Source organism: Ursus arctos, unplaced genomic scaffold (genome assembly GCF_023065955.2).
Source record: "Ursus arctos isolate Adak ecotype North America unplaced genomic scaffold, UrsArc2.0 scaffold_24, whole genome shotgun sequence".
Classification (NCBI taxonomy): Eukaryota; Metazoa; Chordata; class Mammalia; order Carnivora; family Ursidae; genus Ursus; species Ursus arctos.
This window is the reverse complement of record NW_026622919.1, coordinates 3,313,893-3,331,116: the sequence shown is the minus strand read 5'-3', so window position 1 is coordinate 3,331,116 and position 17,224 is coordinate 3,313,893. Positions and strand designations below refer to the sequence as shown.

The following is a 17,224-nucleotide window of genomic DNA, read 5'->3' as shown; positions in this document are numbered from 1 at the left end:
CACACAGCTTTGCACTATTTTTTGGTGGGGGGGGCTGTCACAGATTCTCCAAAACCTGTCTGTGGTCCCTGGACCCCAGCAGGGAGCCTCTGACTGAACGTATGTCTGGGGTCTGCCACCGTTTGGGGACTTGACCCCCCAGGGTTGGCAACAAGTGCCCCCTGGGCTCCCTGGAACCCATCCCCTACCACCCAGCAACTCGGGGTCCCCCACCCTCTTTGTCCTGGGCTCCCAGCTGCCCCCACACCTGGAGGGACTTCCAGACGTTGGAAGAGGTCACCTGTGCCCCCCAGCCTGGGCGGGCTCCCCAGAGTGGCCAGGAGGAGGGCAGTGCTGGCTCTCCCTTGCCTGCCGGGCACACACACAGTTAATCCTCGGCGGCTGCTGTTTGGATAATATGCGCTGGGAGCGTTGGAGGCTCCGCGGCCGCTCACATCTGGCTGGGGTTTGCTCTTTACGAGTCTGCCCCGCTTTCTTCATCTCTTCCTTTACTTTCGAGAAACCGTGCTTCCGCTTCTGGCCAGAGAGACCTTGGAACGGAGGAGGTCAAGGTGCCGGGAAGGCAGGGACGGCTGTTGCCTGCACCCGCCCCCCTTTCTGCACCTTCTTCCCCGAAGACTTTTTCCTTCCTCCTGGCTCTCTACTCTGACAAGTCTGTTCTTCCCCCAACCTGGCTGGGAGGAGGCCCTGCCGCTGGGAGATGCTCTAAGCCCGAGAGGCCGCAGCAGGACTCCGGCTGGAGGTAGGTGGCAGCTGGCGGGCGGGACAGGACTCAGTGCTGCTCCGCTCCTGCTCCACGGCTTCTTCGCGGCGTGGTGGTTGCCAGAGCGGAGTGGGAGGGGCCAGGGTGGCAGTTGTGGCAAGGGGCAGGAAGACCGGGAGCTGCGGGGCTGGAAGGGTAGTGGAGAGCCAGCCGGGGCTCGGTCTCCCGCTGGGACGAGGGAGCAGGGGCTCTGTGGCCGCCGGATGCAGTCAGGAATGATGGTGCCTGCCTCTTCTTTGTGGGCTGTTTATCTTGCTTCACACTTCTCTAGGCGTGAGAGAAAAAGGAATGGTATCCAAGTCCCCTCTGTACCAAGTGGGGAGCCCCCCACCCCAATAGTGCCTGGATCACCTGAGAGACAGGTTTGCCCAGCCATGCCAGTGGCCAGTTTGGACCCCACACAGAACAGGAAATGCTGACTTTGGCCCCTGCATCTAATGGCCTTGGTGCTCCTGGAAGGGATTCAGTGTGAACAGGGGAAAGTCATGTCCCTTTCCCTGGGGACCCTCTGGAGCTGCCTGTACCACTCAGAACCATCGCTGGCCTGGGGCCGAGTCACCCAGCTGCCATTAAACCTCTGGACTTCCCACGCCTCTCTGTGTCGAAAGCCCACGTACCACCCTGTTCTTCTAGGCATTCCACGGGGACAGGTGTGAGCCCCACCTGCCCTGGGTACCCACATCGCGTTAGCCTGGTTCCTAGCGCGCTGACTCCTGGGCAGCCCCGTGTCCTCTGTGGGGACACAGGGGCCCTCCCGGTCCACTTGGAAGGGAGGGAGGAAGCGGCCTCCCTCTGTGACTCGTCTGTCTCTTCAGTCTCACGGAGTTTCCAGGAATGGAGGCAGTTTGGGGCACCGGAGCTGCTTCCTTCCGAGCTTGGAACATGAGGCGTGTCCTGAGAAACTGAGTTTTCTCAACCACTCCCTACATCCTGGGTCCCTGGGGGAGGATGTGAGGTCCTCCAAGGCTGCTAGGCCTTTGCTTTTTATAGTGCAGGAAAAGCACGCAGTCAGCCCCACGTGCAAGGTCGCTAACAGATGCACTTGACTGTTGTGCTTGCTGCAGGGAGAGGCCTGCCCGATGTCCCCATCAATGAGAAGAGGGGAGAAATACGGGGGAAGGGGAGATGGGGGCCGAGGCTTGAGTTATCCTGTCCCATCTCCCTTCCTCACTCTCCCTCCTGACCTGAGAGCTGAGAGGAGCTTAGGTTAAATGGCAGCCATGTGCACGCGTGCACGTGTGTGTGTCCTGCATGGCAGGCACTGAGCAGATGTGGATTCCCACCGATTCTATCAATGGCACTCTCACCCCTGAAGAGCTCAGAGAGGCTCAGGACTTGCCCACACGCAGTAGATGGAGGACCCCTTGGAGGACCTGCATCTCTGTGCCCAGAGAAGGGGTGTAACTTGCTCAAGGGTGCACAGCTCTCCAAGCTGAGACTGGGACCTGAGCTTCCCAAGTTTGCAAATATCCGCCTCCCAGCTGTCTATGGAGAAAGTGCCCAGGGGCAGGAAGGACGCAGCCAGGTTCTGTTTGCCAGGAACCCCACCCTCTCCTCCTATTCTCTCCCTCCTCCCTCTCCCATCTTGAGCCTCTTGTGATGCCAAGGGAAGTGCTCCCAGTGAGCAAGAGGTCAGGGAGACAGAGAAACGCGGGTGCAGGAGGTCTTGGGTGGGGCTTCCCCCGGCCAGAGGATGTCGCTGCCCGTCAGGGACAGGTGCAGCCAGCCAGTGAGGGCCACCCTCACAGGTGGGTGGTGAGAAGCTGACGTGGTCCCAGAAAGACGCACAGCCAGCTCCCTCTTTGTTCCTAGGGTGTAAACCTCCCTATTCAGGGCAACCAGCACAGCATAATTTTTTCAGAACATGCTTCTTTCTGTTTTCTTCCTGGTGCCTCCGGCCCTCCTCCCCCCAAGCTGTAATTAGCATGACTCATAAACCAAGTATTCTGGCACTGAACTTCACCCATCAAAACAAAGATGAAAAGAATTTTGTAGATACAGTCGTGCTGCTGGGCGTCCTCACCGGACATAAGCTTGCCACTGGGGCTTTGTCTTCCGGGGCTGGCCCTGTGTGGGGGACCCTGTTCTGGAACTGGGGGTGGCCAAGACTCCAGGGCCCTAGGGCTGGGTGGCAGTGGTAGGTCACAAAGCAAAGGAAGAATAGAAAGGTCCTCGTGCCTAAGGCAACTCTGTGGAGCCACTGGAGAGGAAAATGGGTGTTTCAGCCTCGCCTCCCTGCCCTGAGAGCCCACAGATATTAAGGTGGGGGTGATGTCCCCCCCTCCCCCCAGGCGCTTCGTCTTGGTGGCGTAACTACTGCGTGGGCCTAGGGTTATTAATTTTTTTCCTGTTTTTACCTGCTGAAATCTGCCTGAGTCTCTTAAAGTCAAGTGAGACAAGGCAGTCCCCAGGACAAGACCGGGGGTATCTCCCTGACTCCACACCCGGTCTGCCCACTGGGAGAACAGTTTGGAACAGAATCATCAAAGCGTGCGCAAGGCGCTTCCGCCCAGTCTCTCGGGGCAGCCCAGTGAGCCTGGGATTCGTGATTCTCGGGGCCCTGCCAAGGGATCTGTGCCTGGGTCCTTGGCCCGGCAGGGTCAGTCCTGCACTCAAGCAGACGTGCGGAAGGGGGCTCGCCGGCTCTCTTCCTGCTCTGCAAGCCTGCTGTGGGCTTCTGCTGTGGCAGCCCGCATCCTCTGACCCTCATCTTCCCGCCTCAGGGGAGGGGCTCAGGGCTGTGGGCAGGAGAGGAGCTCTCGAGCCTTCATCAGGGGGCATCTTTATCTCTGGCTTCTCATCAGGGTTGCAACGGAGCCGTCCTGGGAGCAGGAGACAAGAGCTCCCAGCATCCTTTTCAGCCACTCGTTCTTGCCCACACTTCTTTCCAGGACCGGGCTCCATGTGGGATGGCTGTGGGCAGAGGCACAGAGGCCCCCTCCTGCCCACCGGGGTGTCTCCGGCCTGCCCTGGAGGCCCCTGGAGTCAGCAGCTTCTCCAGCTGTGGACGGGACTGGCACCGTCCTCCTGGGGCGTCCCGCCCTGTCCAGGATGGCTGTCAGGATGGCTGTGCGCCAGGCTGGGCCTCAGTGTCTGACCATCTCCCTGGCTCCTGTAGGAATTTTCCTTGAAACAAGACGGAGCAGAGCTGGAGACTGCGGGCAGGGAGGCTGGATGGGAAGGGAGGATGGGAAAAGAGGCAGACAGGCGGGGCAGGCAGTGGGGGAGCTGGGGGAGTGGGGAAGTCACGTTCTTGGTGCCTGGGGCTTGGTCAAAGGCTGCTGCTGGCCACGGGTAAAGCCATACTTGGGGAATGCCCCAAACCCTTTGCCTGGGTTTGCACCCCCATCCCAAGTGGGGCCATCTGGTTACCAGCCGCCCTCTACACTGGGGACCAGGGAAGGAAAAGGACCTTGCCTGGGACAGCTGCCAGCCCTGCTGGATTTGCAGGCGGGTGCAGGCCAGAAGTTGGGCTGGGCCCTGCAACTTTGCCCTGCAGGTGTCTGGGGCTGGTCTGTAGAGGTGCGGAATGGGGCGTGCTCGGAAACACTTGGGCCCTTTCTCTGTGTGAGGAGTCTAAAAGTGGGTTCTGGTGAGAGATGGGTGGGTCAGGGTGGGTTTGGGGGAGGCCCTGGGGCTCTCAGATCTTTTGGCATTCAGGACACCCTCCTTGCCCATGAAGGTGTGGCTATGAGAACAAGATCCATGGTTCTGTAAAGTGGCCATAGGGCTCGGCTTGAGGAGCCCCTGAGAATGAAACCACACAGCCGGCAGAGCCAGACCGGGCAGCTGGGGAGGTGAGCTGGAGCCTGACGCCCACCTTCCCCTTTTGGTTCCGTTCTCTGCTCCACGTTCTCCTGCTTCAGCTCCCTCTCTGTAGAAGCCTCCGCTGGGGGCTCCACCCAAGCCCGATCCCCAGGCAGCACCCCCAGGGGTGGGCAGACACAGGGCACCCATGCTGCTCTCCGCCACAACGTCAATTCCTTATACCATCGGTTCCTGCTAGCTGCACTTGGCCGCAGGTGCCTTTGCAACCCAGTGTTCTAGTCGGCTTCTCTTCATCCGAAAGCACAAGGTGGGGGGTGCGTGAGACCATTTGCCATCCCTGCTCGATGTGGTCTTCCCCCCCTTCTCCTTTTCAGAGCTCCCCAACGGGCTGTTTCTCTCTACCTTGCAAAAGCAAGGCTCTAAAAATGCACATTCAATGGGCCACACTTCCCACAGCGCTGACATTTTGAGGTATGGGGTGGTGATAGTGGGGCGAGGTTCCTGGTGACTCTGTGCCTAAATCCAAAGGAATTCAACTCAATGGTGGGTTTTAAGGTGGCAGCCTGGCAACAGGGAGATCTTAGCACACGGCTTGAGTGACAATGCTCGTCACGGACCCCCGTGCCCCGCACCATGCCTGACACAGGTGCTTGATAATCTGCAGAATGAATGAATGACTGGAAGGGCTCAGCGGGTGGATGATATGTTCCTCAGGGCTGAACGCCGCTGCTGCCGTCCCAGCTCTCCCAGAAAGGCGGGAGTGCCCGCTGGACTGTGGTTTCGCAGGACGAGCCTGCCTACCCGGCATCTTTCTGGAGGCCCCTTGAGGCACTTTGCTGTCAGACACACCTCCCCACCGTGGGGCCTGGGGTGAGTGGCTCCTTCACTCTGAGCCCATTTGCTCATCTGAGAAATTGAGGTGCGTTGTGGGGGTGAGTGGTACCCAGAAAGCACTGTGGCCAGAGCCCACCACGCAGAAGGCGCTCGCTTAGTCAGCGGTCGTAGGGCTTTGCTAGAGGAACCTCTGTTAAATGACGGGGCTGCTCCTGGGTGCATTAACTTGCCGGCTCCTGCACAGAATTCCTAAGGATGGGCTCAAGGATTTGGCTTCCTTTGTTCCATGGCCTCAGTACCAAGTACCACCAGCGAGAGGCGTGTCAAGGACAGAACAAATCCCCCTCCTAGAAAATGGGGTCTCTCTACCAGGCCTGACTCTGGTCCAAGTCAGGTGGCCCTTCCCTGGCCTAACCTGTATCCACGGTAACTCTGGGGGTTCTGCTCCCGGGGGGGGGGGGTGCAGCGGGGCTATATCTCCTTCCTGTTGCACGGTGTCCCTGAAATCCGGCTCAGTACATGCTGGTGTAGGACCTCGGAACTTGAGCCCTGGGTCGGTTTATACGCCACGGGGACCTGCCTGTCCCCGAGCCCCTCCTTCGTTGTCCTTCTCTTTGCTTAGAGCCAAGTCCCCTGGAATACACAAAACGCTCTCTGAGTCCCCCGGGTGGGGTTTACTTGTCATTGTTCTAAGCGGAAAATCATGTGTACTTATTGTAAAAAAATATGTGCCTGTTAGAGAGGAAAAAAATCGGAGAAGCCAAAAGAAGAAAATGGCAAACATCCCTATTTTCATCACCCAGAGAGAATTGTTGTTAGCAGCCAGGTGGGTGGCCTTCAGATCTCCGCGGCTGAGCGCACGGACGTGCACTGATGTGTGTCTCTTTTCAACCCAACCTTCACTCATCAGGAACATCTCTCCGCCTCAGCAAAGAGTCATCTGTTTACAGAGGTCGCTAATTAGCGCGGCTGCTGAAGGGGCCCCTGCCCCCACTTGTTTATTTATTTATTTATTTACTGGCCTTTCCACGAAGCACACATCTCCCGGTTAGGTGGCTTGTGACCTTGGTAATGGAGGCAAGGGGTCATAGCGCTTATGAAGCAGGAGATTTTCTGAGCGCAGATAAGAGAAGCACCTGAGGGAAAGATGGGTGGATGGATGGCCACGCCAGGATGGCACTCCAGAGCCCACCCGGGACACGCTCCCCCCTTCCCTCCTCTCTCCCCAAATAGTCCCACCCAGAGCTAGAGAGAGATTTGAACGCCCTGAGGCCCTAGAAAGAAGTGGGGGATCCCGGAGTCCTGTTTGCATGTTGGCTCTGCAGGAAGGAGAGCGTGGAGTTCAATCAGGGTAGAAGATCAGACATCAGACAGGAGACACTGGGGGTGCACGTGGGAGGAGACACGGCTCCCTGGGACGGGCTCCTGGTCCGAGGGGGTAGACCCTACAGGATGCTAGGGAGTGCCTTGCTGGAGGAGTGCCCTCAGGCTTGCTCTGCAGAACACGTGGTGGGGCGGATGGAGAAGGTGGTGGGGGAAGGGACAGACAGCGGAGAGCCCGCGGCTGGGGTTGGGTCTGCGAGCAGAGCTCCAGATGGCTGGAGCTGGGCGGCGACACGGCCGGAGGCGAGGCAGGAGCCAGGTGGTGAAGCTCCAGGTTTAAACATTTTCCTTATTTTCACGGGAAGCCTTTTAAGCCCAGGGTGGAATTCGAATTGGAAGTTCTGCACGGTACCTCTGGTGAGCAGGTGGGAAGACGGAGGAGAGACAGAGCAGTGGGGGGCTAAGAAAGAAGAGGTGATGGGCTGGGGAGGAGAGGACCGGAGGCCTTCGGGAGGCTGGCTGATGGATGAGAGGTGACAGGTGCGTGAGAGGCAGGGTTTGCATGGCCCCCAGATTTCTGGCCCGGGGCCCCCGTGTGAGCGGTGGCTGTAGCTTCAGAAGCAGGTATGGTGGGGACAGGAACAGAGTTAACTGGGGGTTGGAGGTGGAGAGCAGGGGCAGAGCAGAGAGCAGGTGCTTTGAAGACAGACACCTGGAGCTGTCCTATAGAAGCTTCTGCCATCAAGGAAATGTTCTCTCAGCTGTGCTGTCCAAGAGGGCGGCCGCCTAAAACGTCTTGGTGCCGCTGAGAATGAAATTCTTCATTTTGCTTAATTTTATGAATTTAACTGGCCCCAGGGTCTAGTGGCCGCTGCTCTGGAGGCGCGGGCTGAGAGCTCCTTGGCCAGGCCGTTGTGGGGACAAGGACTGGAGAGCTGTCACTGTAGACAGTGACATAAAAGTGTGTTTCGAGGGAGAGGAGCTGACGGCCGAGGCCATAGCCTGGGAGACACCTGTCTCTGAGGGGGGGGACAGTGAAGGACAGATGCTGGGAGACAGACTGAGCCGGAGCAGGGACAGAAGAGGAGGTGGCTGGCCCTGCACTGTTTGCACGCCGAGCTGAATTATATTCGTGACCTAGAAGTCACAGAGGTGTCTGTGAGATGTTGGGGTGATGTCTAGGCCCCGGAAGAACGGAAGACATTCGTACTGCTTATAAAGGGGCGGGAGTGGTGGGGCACGGGTCCTGGCATCCCAGCCCCGCCCCGCCCCCCCCCCCAGAGCAGTCAGACCCCAAGGGCGTCCCCACTGTGGGGAAGCGGGCCCTGGGCCAGGCCACCTGCGGCGCAGGCTCACGGCAGGGCACGAGCTGTCGGGGGCTCCTCTCTCTCATGCAGTTCTCAAAGCAGGGGCGAGCCTGCAGCTCAAGGCCTGACAGCTGGGAGGTGATCTAAGGACAGTGCTCTAGTCAAGGAGGTCTTTGTTTGCACTGGGACGGGCTCGGAGCTGGGGAGGCTGGGCTGGCCAGGTGCCCCCGGAGGCCCGACGCCTGCTGCCCACGTGGTCTTGCTGTTTGCGGGGCCTGGCAGAAGCCCATGCCCACTCTCGGTGCCAGGTGAGCCTTTCCTTGCCGAGGCACCGTTGCCCCAGGAGAGACGGAGACGTTTTAGGATGGGGGGACCTCTTGCCTTCTCTTTACTTTACTTTTTGTCCCGAGCCAGGCCTCTCTGCAATGCGGGGAAGAGGGAGCCCTTGCTTATTAACCAGTAGGTAGCCCCAAACAACCCCATCTCCATCCCTGGCCATGTGCTTTGGAGGTCACCAAATAAACCCCAAAACCTTAAAAAGTAAACCCTACTTCTCCAAGCCAGAGAGCAGCTCCTTGGAGAAGGGAAGAGAGAGATTCAGCGAGGGGCATGGAACCGACCGAAGTCCCTTAAATAAGGGGTCCTCATGCCCCCACCACTGCCTCCTTTATAGGCAGGCAGGCAGGGTCTGGGGCCAGCTGGGCCGCCCTTAGATAGTCAATGGGCTTCTGGAATTGATGAGCAAATGTGCGTCACCTGGAAGTCACTCTGCCTCCCTCCTTCCCATCACCAGAGGAGTTTGGTAAGAGGAAAGTTCGCGTGATGAATGTCTTCTGGGGAAGGAAAGCAGGGGTCACGGGATGGTCATCAGGGCCAGAGGGACACCCCAACACGGCGCGCTCTCCTTCCTGGGCACCCCAGGATCTAAATCGCGCAGGCTTCCTCCAGCAGCTGGAGAGCTCTGAGCTCCTCGGTGGGAGAGTTCCAGCAGATGTCAAGGCAGAGAGGGGCGGCCTCAGGGCTTCCTCTCTGGTTGGGAGGATGCCGGGGAGCGGGAGGTGGCAGGAGCAGATGTGTGGAGGGGCCCGCGGCGGCGGAAGCATGGTTGACGCCACATTGAAACGAGGAGTGATTGCATGCCCCGCTAAGTTGCTGTCTTGGCCTAGAAGCCATTAGGTGTGGGAGAAAGTCCCGTCTTATGCCAAGCTTCCTCGGGAGCCGCGTGTAAGATTTTGGGGTGATGTCCAGGCCCTAGAAAAGCCAGACAAAGATATTTGTCTTGGGTGTTTTGAGGTCTGGGCCCCAGCCCGAGCTCCTGGAAAGCATCACGTAGAGGCGAATGGCAGAAAGGAGGAGAGACCTTCAGGAGATATTAAAGGGGGTGGGTGACTGACTTGATGTGGCGGATGCAAGAGAGGAAGGCGCCCAAATGACTCCCAGATTTCTGGCCGGCTGCTTGTTCTTCGTCCTGCTTCCTCCCCCCCACTGACACCGTCTGGTCCGATAGCACTTCCTGCCGTGATCGGAACGCTCTGTTCTGTGCCGTCCCGCGTGGTGGCTACCAGCGACATGTAGCTACGGGCGGCTCGGAGTGCAGCTAGCGTGCCGAGGAACTGAACTCCGAATTTTATTTAATTTTATTTCATTAGTTTAAAATGAAATACCCGCACGTCGCCCCAGACCGCGCAGGCCTCGAACCTTCGTTACCCACTGATCCCACGTTCGCCATTCTGTCTTGGGCCACAGTTGAGTGCACGTCTGTCCCCTTCACTGGACTGTAATCTTCTCAAGGTCAGGGAGGGAATTTAACTTATGGTAGGACCGCTCTCTCCCGAGCTCTGACACGAGGCTGGGCACATCGTGGGCCTTCAACGAGCCAGGCCTGTGAGAGATTTTCTGCTGAGAGGGAGACAATGTCTTGTCTTCTAATCTTCTAATCCAGGGAGATCCTAGGCTTCTCGCCTCCCAGAACAGCTGGTCACCCGCTGAGGACTAAGGAAGGGGGAAAACCATGTTTATAAATGCTTTTGTCAGATGGTACTGGGCTGGGTGTGGCATCATGGCCAAACGCAAACATGTGGCGCCCGGGCCCTGGGAGTTTCCCGTCAGATCCCAGGCAGGGCGGCATGGAGGGGGGGTGGGACGGATCTTAAACAGACACCGGGAAACTTCAGTGCGGGTCTGAAGACTGGCTCCTTGAAGGATTCACCCCGCGTCCATAAAAGGTCTGAGAAGGGATGGAAATTATTAACGAGGAAGTGTTCTCGGACCCCGTAAGTGGCCCAGATCCCCCTTGTGCACCCCCACTCCTGCAAAGGGGGTTCTTCCTTGTTGGGGGGAGGTTAAGCTGGAGCTAGACAGGAGGGCTGAGGGGAGAGCAGCGGAGGAGCCACGGGCCTTCGAGGGCAGGGAGTAGGAGGAAAAAGGTGTTCGTGGAGTTGCCATGGGATTTGGCAAACGGATTTCTTCACAGCATTTGAGAAAGGCAAGTTAGGAACTTGAGTCACGTTGCAATTGGCCTCAGATGCCTTGACTGCAAGGCAGCCTGGAGACCGGGCCAGAGGGTGAGGGCTACACACCACTGGCCGCGAAGCCCCGGGGGCCACTTCCCGGCCCCGCCCTCGCGGGAAACAGCCTGGTCTTCCCGGGGGCAAAGCCTCACCCTCTGTAGGTGACTTCACTTCACTGGAAATTGCTAAAAGTAATTTGGAGCCAAGTTTGGTTGGATATTGGGCAATACTGTTTTTGCCCAAAAGTGACTAAAATGGTCATGATGTCATGATGCTGACTTTTCTGTGGGCCTTGGTAAAATGGCTCTGAAGATATTTTTGAAGAAGGGAAGATTTCATTCAGGGTTTGCTTTGGCCCCAAAGGCGAGGCTCTTCAGGAGAACCGCCACCTCTGCTGCCCTTTGCGTTGTCAGCCTGGTGCCTCCGACCCCTTGCAGGCTCCGTCCCCACCAGTATCACCACCCAAAGGCGGCTGCATCCCGCACCACATCTCTTCTGATCAAGGTCCAGAAAATCCCTTCTCCAGACGAGGAAGAGACATACCAACGGGCCAAATGGCGCCCCCATTGGGGGTAGAGCACTGATCCTTCGCTGAGGGGGAGAGGTCTGCCTTCCCAGGGTACGCGCGGCGAAGTCTGGAGACGTTTTTGGCTGTCACAACTGGGAGTGGGGGGTGTCCGCAGAATCGAGCGCCGGGAGCCCAGGGACACTGATAAATATCTTGGAAATGCCCAGAACCTCCTCCAACCCAGAGCGAGTCAGCCCCAAATGGCTACAGTGCTGAGGCCGAGAAACCCTGGGGACGAAAGAACCCGAGGTAGCTTATTATGTGTGTTTGTTGTTATTTCCTGACGTTTCCAAAAGGGATATATATTACTTTGGATCCAGAAAAAAATTTTTGGAAGAAAGGAAAACCTCTTTTCCTTTCAATGATGCAAACTTGGCATTTAAAGGAGGGGGGGAAAAGAGTAATTATTGAGGTGCCAAGGAAAAACAGAGGAAACACAGAAAAGGGGAAATAAACAACTTTAGAAAATCCCATTTCACAAACATTTGTGGGGTAGCGATCAAGTTTAGGGTGCCGCAGGATGCTCGGCCGGTCCAAGAGGAACAAGACCGGGAGGTCAGGGTCTGCTCTGCAGAATCTTCCAGGCCAAGCAAAACTCTGTAGAATGAGACAACAGGAAAAACAAAATCTGAAAAGAGGACAGAGACGTTTTGCCAGCGGAGGGTCTGGGAAAGCCTCGGGTGGAAGAGGAGGCGCTGGAGTTGGGTCTTGGGGACCGGGTAGGAGATGACGTGATCTGAAGGCAGCCTGATGAGATCAAATCCACTGTCCCCCTCCGGCCCCTGTTTGAAGGTTGGGCGGTCTGAGGCTAATCAACTTCTCTACATCTCTGTTTCCTTGTTTGTAAGTTTGGTATAATAATGAATGAATAATTTCTCCTTGGAGGATTCACTGCAGGCCCCTCTGAGGCCGCTGGTGGGGTAAGAATGACTAATGAGGAAGTGTTCTCAGACCCAGCCCTGACTTACAAGGTCAGAAGGATCAAATGAGATGCCTGGATACTCAGCATAGCACCTGGGGCAGCTGTTGGTCCTATGAGGCTGGTTTTTAATAGAAGAGAGGAGGAGAATGGGAACTCCTGGCCAGGGGAACAGGAGGTGTGCAGGTGGAGGATGCTAGGAGTTGAGGGGAGTGGCTGGAAGCTGGGATTCTAAAGTATGGTCCGAGGCTGAGGAGCACTGGCTGCACCTGGGGCTTTTTGTAAATGCAGATGCTCGAGGCCCTGTCCCAGACCCGCTGAATCAGAATCTGCATTTTAACCAGATTTCACAGGTGGTATGTGTGTACATGAAAATTTGCAAAGCAGGGAGCTTGAGCACAGGATGAGGTGTGCTGTACAATGCGACCAAAGAGTGGGGACAGACTGGGGTGTCATGCATGCCCTGCCAAGGAGAAATGATGGATGGATGGGTGGATGGATGGATGGATGGATGGACGGACAAATGGATGGATGGGTGGATGGATAGGTAGATAATTTTAATACGTATTTTATAAATTCACATAAACACATACAGTAAGGATTCTGAGTGGGGGGCTGGCCCAAGTAGTCTCTTTGCCACTGGGCAGGTCTTGGGCCCCGATGCTTGGGAGGGAGGGTCGGTTGGGAGAGAACTTGGAGGTGGGGAGGCCCAGCTGATCCACGGCAGTGGATGAAGCGGGGAGTCATGACGAGAACTGAGGACCTAGCGGAGGTGTGGGTGACAAGGGAGGAGGGCACTCTGGGGAGGCAGCCTCCCCAGCTCAGAGGCTCATCACATCTCTGAGGATCCATCCAGACAGCCTCTAGCTCCTGCTGTTTCTGGTTCCTGGCTCTGGTTCCCAGCTCTCTGCCTCCCCCATGTTCTCTTGATTTGGCTTAGGGGCTCCAGCAGTAGGGGCTCCCAGAGCAGTCTCTCTTCAGAGCTGTAACAGCGAGCCCACCAACATGCAGAGTAAAGAACAAAGCCCAAAAGTCGACCTACCAGCTATGAGGTCATGCCCCGCCAGCTAGAAGGCCTCTGAGCAATGGGGTGTTTGAGGGAAGCCCATGGCCTCCCCCTGCCCACAAAAGGAGCATTCATCTACGTAGATGATTACTGACAAAAAAAGGACTCTGTCTCGGGATTTAATTATCCTTAAACATAAAAGAGGAATTAAAGAAAAATCAGATATGGGAGGTTTGCCTCTCAGTAGCGACCTGGATCCCACTCGTAACTTGGCTTCAAGGGGTGGGTGGTTCTTACCCCCAGACCTCCGTTTCTCACTGGGCAACTGGAAGGGTTGAACTGGCTGTCCTCACTGGCCTTCGAGGTGTTGACTTGTATGTCTTGGTGAACCAAGGCGGGTTGGGAGTGACCAGTTGCTCACTCCTGCCGGGGGGGAGGTTTCCCCACCCGCCAGAAGCAGCCAGGCATGCGGGACTTCTGACTCCAGACTGTGGAAAAGGCTCCCTGAGTTAGCTGGGGGAGAGGCCTCTAAGGGTGGAAAGGGATGGGATGTTTTGCCTATTTTAAGTCCAAGCACTGCCCCCTAATGGGCTCACTGGGGACCCACAGTGGACATATCTTTCTGGAAGGACTGTTCTCAATACTGGCCGAGGAGCTGTCCAGAGCTTTCACCTGCGAGGTCCGGCGCCAGTCCAGCGGCTGAGGCTCCAGGGGCAGAGTGCGTGCGCGCACGCGAGGGTGTGCACGCGTGGCTGTGCGCGAGCGTGCAGGTGTGAGAGTGTGTACATGTGAGTGTGAGTGTGTGACTATGCGAGTGTGTGCATATACAGGTGCCGAGTGTGCGGAATGCACGTGGGAGCGCGCGAGTGTGTCGAGCGGGTGAGAGTATGTACACAGGGTGTGTGACCATGCACTGAGGTGTACGAGTGTGTATGAGCGAATCTGTTAGGATGGTGCAAACGTGTAAGTGCAAGAGTAGGTGCATTCACGTGAGTGAGTCACGTGTGAGAGTGTGTGAGTGTACGTGTGCACTACCGCGCACGAGTACTGAGCATACATGCGCGTGTGTGTAGCGCGAGCAGACGTGAGCGGACGTGGATGAGCGTGCGGAGAAGGTGCGGGAGTGTGTGAGTGTGAGTGTAGGTGTGTGGGGTCGCCCTCCCAGAAGCTGCCGTGGCTGGAGCGTTCTGGTTTCGTGGGTCTGGCCACAGCTCGGGCTTGCTTCTCTGCAGGGCCCGCTCCAGCCCGAGCCCTTCCCGTGTGTTTCCAGCAGGGACCGGCGGGAAGATGGGCTCCCGGGGACTGAGACTGGTGCTGGCGTGCTGCCTGCTGCTGGCCTTCGCCTGTGGCCCGGCGCTGGGCCGTGTGCCACGTGACCTGCAGGAGCAGGAGGGGACCGAGGAGCCGCTTCTGGACCACGCTGAGAGGTGAGAGACGGGGAGGGGCAGAGCAGGAGCTCGGGCTCGCTGGGTTGAGCCTGGGGTCCAGGGCACCCCAGGGGGCTCTTTTGGGGCTGGATGCAAAAGAGCCACAGCCAAGGCTGAGGAAGGGTCCTTGCAGACACTGGTCCCGGAGGACAGACCAGCCATTTCTCCTTTCAGTGACCCCCAGGCCTTATCTGAAACTGAGGACAGTGACCCACCTTGTTCTAACCCCAAAGGGATTGGGTTTCTGTAAGGTTTCGCAGCCACATCCTTAGGTAAAGACTTTCCCCAAACCCCAACCCTGGCCCTCCATTTGTCCTTCTGTTCTAGCTTTGTCCTTCGAGAGTATCTTCCAGGGCTCTGAGTGCTACCAGCAGGTAGGAGGCAGGGACGCTGCCGTGAGCTGGTCTGGGGACCCTGACCATCTGATCAGGCTGCCGATGGGAGAGGATTGCTGGTGGTGGCTCTTCTCAGAAACTCATGAGTTTCTCCTGAATGGCGTCTTCATGGATATGACCTTCGATAATATAGAGACTTCAGGCTATTTGGAATATTTTGTAGGGATGCACAAAATGCTTAGGATTGCTCGTGAAACTGTCATTCATCAAATGTGAGGTCCTAGACACCTGGGAGATAAACTGATGCTTTGAATTGCTTCATTATTTTGAGTTTTGGGCTGACTTGATACCCAAGGCTTCAGGCTATCTTCAGAGTGCGATGTGGACGTCCATCTCCTCCCCCTTCGCCCCCTGCCCCTCCCCCTCCTCCTCTTTCCCCTCCTCCTCTCCTCACTTTTCATTCAATGAACACTGAGTGCCTACCACTGACCTGGCCATTTGCTAGGCACTGGGGGACATGCACGAGTGACAGTTCTGGCCTCACACACACGACCACAGCAGGGAGTAGGCTGTCGGTACAGGTGTGCCTACAATGCTGGGGGTGGTGGGGGAGGGGAGAGACTAAGCAAAGGAGTGACCGCATCTTGAAGGGTACCTGGGCCTGGGGAGCATCCCAAGTGCAGAAGGAGGGCGTGGCCATGCCAGGTGGGTTTGGGTCGTGGAGTTGGTGCCAGAGGGTGGGAAGGGGAGGGGAGATGAGCCTGATGGGGAAGGGTCTCTTCTGAACTTAATCCTACAGGGAGTCATGAGGGATTATCATGGCAGGGGTAGGGACATCATGGAGAGGTTTCAATGTGACGACTTTCCAGAAAGAACGCTGGAGGAGGCAGAGAACAGGATGAATGGGAGGTGTGCAGAGAGGCGGATTCCAGGAGAGTGGTCAGAATGGTAACGGTCCCCCAGAGATGGGGAGGCCTGAGGGCCCAGCTTCTGCAGGTACCTTGGTGGGGGGGACTGACTGCTCAGGATCCTGTGATTCTCAGAATGTGGTGGCGAGGCCAGAGAGGCCTCCTGAATGAGCTTGAGATTCCATTCTGGGCGACCGGTGATGGTGCCGTGAAGAGGGTTTGGAAAGAGAAGGTTCCGGGGGCAGAGTGACGGGCCAACCGACACTTTTGGACATACCACCTTTGTGGGGCCTTCTGACCCTAGGCTGAGACTTCCGGCTAGAGGTGGGGGTCCACGGGAGTCTGGGGTTTGTGGGGCCTGAATTTAGGGGGTCCTAAATTCCTGGGTTATCTGGGGCTTATAAGCAGGAGCAGAGGTCGAGAAGGAAACGGCCATTGAGATGGTGGGACCGTCTCTGAGATGTCATAGCTCTGGAGTCTGGAGCAAAGAGCGGAAGCCAGCAAGAGCACGTGCGGCGCATCCCGGTGCCACAAGGTGGCAGCATGGAGCCGTCAGCGGCCACCCCGCCCAGCGGTCCTTCAAGGGTCGCTAGTGAACAGTACAGTGGCGTCTCCAGAGGCCGCCGCTCAAAGGAATCCTGAAGGTCTAGCCGAGCCCCTTCATATAGAAATGAGTGAGCTCAGTGTCGGATCTTCTAGAATCACAGTTGCATGAAGGGGATCCACAGCTCCGTCACACAGTATCTGAAATCCCTCCCGGAGGGGCAGATCTCTCCAGGCAGCCTCTGTCTCGCGGGGCCCTCCAATCATCGCTGTTTTTGTAGCCACTGTTTCCATTCCAAGTACTGCTGTGACCAGAAGGCAGAGGAGCTCTTCCCGAAGCTTCACGTGGGGTCCCAGAATTCGCCCAGAGCCAAGGCTGCCCGTGCCCAGGGAAAGCAGACAATCTGGCCCGCCCAGGACCGAGGTGGACCAGTGCAGGGACACCAGACCGTCTGGCAGCAGGAGAGAGAGGAGGTCCCAGCTCCGAGAGCTCACGGCTTTCCTTGTAACGCCTTTATTCCCTCAGGGCTGAAGAAAGCCATGAAAAGTACAGCCACAGGCAGGGCGAGGAGGCCCCGGCTTCCCAGTGCTTTCGCTGCTGTGACCCGGGCGCCCCCGTGTACCAGGCCGTCCCCGTGCCACAGATCAACATCACCATCTTGAAAGGTCAGACGGCCGCAAAGCCACCAAGGGGACCTGCCCCTGGGGGGGGGGTGCTCTGTTCTGAGCGGGGAGGAGAGGCCCGGGTCAGGGTGCATGAGGCCGGGGCACAATGGCTCCCGCAGGGCCGGGTGCAACGGCGGGCTGGCCTCCGGAGGGCGAGGAGAAGCAAGTCCCACCCGAGGCTCTGCCCCCTTGCCAAGAGGAGAGGCTGGAGAGAGGCCCGCACGACCAGGACAGGAGGAGGGTCTCACCCTGGGGCTGCGCCTGAGCCCCTGCAACGTTTGTTTAGAGGCTGGGTAGGCCCCGCGCCCTCCGCCCGCGGCCCTGGGCCCCGCGGCCCAGATAACCCC

The 17,224-nt window shown here is 57.6% G+C and overlaps 1 protein-coding gene and 1 long non-coding RNA gene across 6 annotated transcripts in view; one reads left to right on the top strand and one right to left on the bottom strand.

Annotated features, from left to right (window-relative positions):
• The first annotated feature begins 82 nt into the window (after positions 1–82).
• The window catches only part of C1QTNF1 (C1q and TNF related 1), a 19,513-nt gene continuing 2,371 nt past the window's right edge, over positions 83–17,224 (top strand). The window contains exons 1-3 of one of the 3 annotated variants that reach the window (XM_026483996.4): positions 83–742; positions 14,231–14,425; positions 16,738–16,877. In XM_026483996.4, coding sequence (XP_026339781.1) covers positions 14,286–14,425; positions 16,738–16,877 — 280 coding nt within the window. In that variant the 5' untranslated portion in view covers positions 83–742; positions 14,231–14,285. The remainder of the gene's footprint in view (positions 743–14,230; positions 14,426–16,737; positions 16,878–17,224) is intronic. The other 2 variants (XM_026483995.4, XM_026483997.4) reach the window with 2 other exon arrangements.
• The window catches only part of LOC113244554 (uncharacterized), a 24,125-nt gene continuing 16,524 nt past the window's right edge, over positions 9,624–17,224 (bottom strand). For 2 of the 3 annotated variants that reach the window (XR_007191740.2, XR_006408189.3), the window contains one exon: positions 11,457–11,670. This is a non-coding gene — a long non-coding RNA (uncharacterized LOC113244554). Of the gene's footprint in view, positions 9,988–11,456; positions 11,671–17,224 lie in introns of those variants that run through there. The other variant, XR_008961198.1, reaches the window with a different exon arrangement.